This window comes from Talpa occidentalis, unplaced genomic scaffold, assembly GCF_014898055.3.
Source record: "Talpa occidentalis isolate TD23 unplaced genomic scaffold, MPIMG_talOcc4v2.1 talOcc4.12, whole genome shotgun sequence".
NCBI classification, from domain to species: Eukaryota; Metazoa; Chordata; class Mammalia; order Eulipotyphla; family Talpidae; genus Talpa; species Talpa occidentalis.
Genome location: NW_023601212.1, coordinates 102,238,693 through 102,243,704, shown reverse-complemented (window position 1 = coordinate 102,243,704; position 5,012 = coordinate 102,238,693). Strand labels below are relative to the sequence as shown.

The following is a 5,012-nucleotide window of genomic DNA, read 5'->3' as shown; positions in this document are numbered from 1 at the left end:
TTAACAAACTTGAGGTATATACACAATACATACACAACCTTATGCAAAATACTTTTCGTAAGTAACATTACATTTTAAAATATTGGAAACTCAGTATCTGTGCTGATTTGTATTTTGACTTAATGGAACAAGAACAACATTCAACTAGGGAGGGTTATACTGATAATAAAGCTCTTAAAGTTAAAAATGTCTTCCTCTCCCTTTGTACTTACCACAGGCTATACAATGTCCTGAGAGTACTCATTATGAGAAAAATGTCAATCACAGCTTTAAGACCTTGCTTTGGAAGGAACTAATGAGAAAGCAGATTGGAAGAAGAGACTTCATCTTTGTTTTCAAATACGTGGTCCTAATTTTTCTTCTTATAGAAAAAGTTTAAATCAGTTTATTATAAATATATCTAAACCATTAATTTTTACAGCTTTCAGATAAAGTCCAGCACTTCATTTATACAAAGTCTATGACATAAGAGGTCAGTAGAGATCATCTAATCTTAAGTCATGACATCATCCATTCAAGTCCTTGGCATAATCCCTCGCCAGTAAGAGCACAGCATGCCTGTGTATGCCACTGGTGATCTTTAATGGATGTCAGTTTCAAAAACTGGGAAATTTCTGCTACAGTCATGCATTCTTTAACATTTTGTTTATTAGCAAAAATCAGCAATCCAGCTTTCCATAGATCCTCGTGGGCTAACATTTTATAGAGGTCTTCTCTAGTTACAGAGATCCTTTCTCTGTCTGTACTGTCCACAACAACAATTACAAACTCTGTGTTAGTATAGTAAGTGTTCCAGGAAGAACGAAGAGATTCTTGGCCACCAATATCCCACATTAGAAAACGTGTATTATTAATCACTATCTCTTCTACATTACTTCCTATTGTAGGGGGTGTAAGTACAACTTCATTCATAGAAAATGAGTAGGGCCTCCCCGGCGGCGCAGCTGTTGAGCGCTGGGTTGTGAGGCTGCCCGCAGCCTCGGAAGCGCCGGTTCGATCCCCGGCTGCTCCCCGGCCACCGGTGGAGGGTCCCGCATGGCGCGCAGACCTCTCCTGCCGCTCACTGCTCCCCTCAGCAGTGTCCTTCGGTCCTTCTGCCTGCTCTGCTCCCCGCTCTGGCTCTGGTGAATTCTCTCACCCTCCCGCGCTTCTGACTGTACCCAGTGCTTGTATATGCCGCGGACCAGCACAGCAGTAAACGATGAGGCCGTCTCAGGGTTGAGAGACTGCGCGGGGTGGTCAGGGATTCGGTTAAAGAAATGACAAACAGACACACTTCAAGAAAGTGTAAATCTGAGTGCGCTTTAATTAAGTTAGTGGTCAGTATATATATGTTTTTTCTAAAGGCATAGGAACAGTGAACATCAAAGAGATCAGTTTGCTCATAGGCTTAGCTTAATTGACAGGGCAGTGATTTATGTCCGAAGTTACACCTGGACCTAGCCTCATTCCTAATTGGACAGGCTATTAATTCTTTCTACTGTTCTATATAATTATTTTCTAGTTGCACTAACTATCACTATTACCTACTCATTTTTACTCATAATTAATTGTCATGGGTGAATTTATTTTATAATGCAGTTAATATCATAGGTGCTAAAGTCAAGCATATAATAGAAGATTATTAAACTAACAATTCTATTATTACACAGTGTTTAGTAATGTTTCATTTGGATTAGCCTAATTATTAAATTATGTATGTTTTTTAATTAGCAATCAATGACCAGAAAAAGGAAAGATTTTAGAGAAACAGTTGTAGCAGAATAAAGTTTGTGGGCCTTGAGAAAGCGAGATAAGGTTCCAGGTGGTCTGCATTTCTTTTAATCATCTCTGTGGCGGCTTCTGGTGGTCGTCATCTCTTGGCAGGCATTCGGCCTTTCTGCACCTTAGGGAGTTTGCTGTTCTCCCCCTGCGCGCACGGTTCCTTGCCCACGCCGGACCTCAGGGACCATGGCAACAGCCATTAGCCCTGAGGGTCACTGCAGGGGGAGGTGCAGCATGTATAAATAAATAAATTTTAAAAAAAAGTTTATAAAAAAAAAAAAGAAAAGAAAATGAGTAAAGAATGGTAGTTTTCCCTGCATTATCCAGCCCAACAATGATAACTTTGTGCTCCAGGCAGTCTCCCTAAGGCGGGCTTTGTATCTCAGGGCTCTTAGGGTTCGTTCTACTTTGAGATCAATTTTGCCCAAAGCAACGAATTTTATTGTGTGTGTGTGTGAATAATAGGGTTTTGAGTGACTTTCAAGGGTTGTTTGATGTTTGGAGCCTGCCGAATAGGTGGTAGCAGCTTTGGTGGTTCGTCCAGTATCGGCCAAAAAGCACTCCTTGCTTGTCATGGGCTGTGATCCATGTGTGGTTTCTAATGGGGCTTCCTCTATCAATCGATCCCAGACTGGTAGGTGAATCTGCAACCTTGAAGGGTTCCCATCCTACCAGTTTAAGTCTGGTGTTCTCCATGCAGTCTGCACGTAGCACATTTTCCATTGTGTATTAAATCTTGGGTGTTTAGTTACCGCATCTACAATTCCCCATTCACATCTTTTTGGTAGGGGTAACAGCATGTAAAAATAAATGGGTTCTCCAGCCGAATGCATAAGTTTAGCCTTCTCACAATCCATATTCATTGTTTCCCAGAACTTTAGTGAATAATTCATTGGAACCCTGTATTCCGGAATCCAGTTTTGTAAATCTCTGTACATTAATGTGGTCTTTTGTTGAATCCGATGTGGGTTAAACCGAAATTTTGTATATTCTCCTTGGATGGAATCTGTAATATTCCATTTTATATTTTCATCCATTTTCACAATTAAGGGTCTTTGAATGGGTTTCATATCCAATGGAGTAGCAGACACCGAAACTTCGTTGGCATTCGGTATTTCAGACGTAGTGAAGGTATTGTTCCATCTTCCCTTTCTTGGTTTTTGCATCAGTGACCATCCTATGAACATCATGTTAGTCACATTGGCTTCTGGTTTGATTTCACCAAGTGGGATTTCACCAGAGTTGTATTGGAACACCGGAAGCTTGAGATTTGGTTGATGTTGGCAATCGGCATTCATCTCGGTGTAGTTATGATCGCCGTATATAACTGCCGGGGTCATATTACATACAGATACATTAGTGGAATGTATGGTAATATTGTGATGCTGAAGTTGGTGCCATGAAAAGCCTCTTTCTGTAAACTGTGGCTCAGTGCCTGCATGTCCTGAATTTATTGTATGCTTATTAAGTTGGGCAATTAACTCCCACTGGCCATGGGAGGTGTTTACTACATGCTCATAGTCTCCGCAAACATAAGTGGGAAATATGATGTCCTTATCCCTGATGCGGAGCTGGCCACAGAGCAGCGTGCAATTGGTGTTTGCGCACATAGATCGTCTCCAGTGTTGTCTGTGAATTCTCCAGGTTGTCTCACGTGGCCTGTTAAAATGATCGGCATCTTCCAGGGTTGTACTCCTAGTGACATCATTTTCTGCCATTCCTCTTCTTTGGGAAATCCATTGTCCTCTATTTGGAAAAAGGTATCTTGTTCATGAATGTAATAATTAAATGTTTCGAAATTTCCATATACTGGCAGGTTTGGAAAATCAGCTCTGCAAGTCATGGTTACATTAGCCACATTAATGTGCCCACACATTAAGCTGTGGATATTTTTTAAATGACATTGGACATGCTCCTCCAAAGGGTCTTGGTGGCAAAGTAATATGTTTGTTCCATGTCATATTATTATGAAATTTATCTGTTTTCTGACTAATGTTAGCAATCTTTATATAATCCATAGCGGGGCTGGGGTGGTGGACATGGTTTCTTCATCGTCTTCATCGTCATAACTCTATACCCTTCCTAAGCTATAGGTGGTTCCAACACTTGCTTTTCCCATACTCCTCTATATGCTGTTAAAAATTGGGTCCAATTCTGTCTCTGCAGGTGAAAATGTCATCACTGTCTTCGGGTGAGGGAATCACTCTGGTGGTGAATGGAATGTTTGTCTTCTTTCCCGTAACGTGATATTCAATCTTTGTCGTCTTTGGCTCAACTTCCTAATAATAATTCACCAACACAGCCGTCGCTTCTCTGCCTCTCTCCATTCTTCATTTAAAGCACATCTTATTGAGGGCCTCCTCTGTGGCGCAGCGGTTGAGTGCTGGGTTGCGAAGCTGCCCGTAGTTCTGCAGCGCCAGTTTCATCCCCGGCCACCGGGCAAGGGTCCCGCAGACCTCTCCTGCCGCCTGCTGCTCCCCTCAGCAGTGTGTTTCGTCAGTGTGTCTGTTCTGCTCCCCACTTTGGCTCTGGTGAATCCTCTCACTCTCCTGCACTTCTGACTGTACCCAGTGCTTGTATAAATAAATAAATAAATCTTTAAAAAAATAATAAAAAACAAAGCACATCTTGCTGGGTTTCTTTCCAAAATATTGGTATTGTTGTCCCTGTCAACATTTTCTTTATACATCATAGCTGGGCTGCCTGGTGACGTGTAGGATTCTCTGCACGTTGTGAAAAGTTCATGTGCAGGGTTTTTGCACATTGTTAGTATTTATGCCAAAAATTGTCCATATTTCCACAGTTCTTGACTTTTCCCGTGGCACCATGGTTGTATCAATTTGTAAGGGTTTATTGTTTCCTTTGGTCTTTCATGTTTCACTGTCGTGGTTGGTTCGGTGGATGTTGACGAATCTTCTGGTTTTAGCAGTAGTAGTACTAAGAGTACTGCTCTCCCTTTCCAGGAAAGGTCTCGACAGGACAGAGGGTGTGGTTGGTCATCCACTTGAATTTCCAACCGTTTTCAGTATTCCCAGCGGTCTCGTTGCAAGCGCGGCGTCCACAGAAAGGGTCATGTCCGGTTAAGATGATGCCGGCGGAAAGTCTCCAAGAAACACATCAGGCGGCTGACGTGCAGTGTGATATCACCCATCCTTCCGTGCTTGTAGCTGGTTGGTTGCTGTTAGCTGCAGCTGTCCTTTGCCTCCTGTGGTCCAAAACGCCTTCTCCGTTGCCGGCATGACAATAGC

General features: G+C 42.3%; 1 protein-coding gene across 1 annotated transcript; it reads right to left on the bottom strand.

Annotated features, from left to right (window-relative positions):
- Positions 1-424: 424 nt before the first annotated feature.
- Positions 425-913, bottom strand: LOC119240229 (ADP-ribosylation factor-like protein 5A). Its single transcript, XM_037504597.2, has one exon. It carries the CDS (start codon positions 910-912, stop codon positions 499-501), a length of 414 nt encoding a protein of 137 aa, XP_037360494.1. The 5' UTR covers position 913; the 3' UTR covers positions 425-498.
- Positions 914-5,012: the final 4,099 nt, after the last annotated feature.

Bases quoted from the DNA above. Each gene is read 5' to 3' on its own strand.
- LOC119240229 (XM_037504597.2), bottom strand. From the start codon at position 912: ATGAATGAAGTTGTACTTACACCCCCTACAATAGGAAGTAATGTAGAA.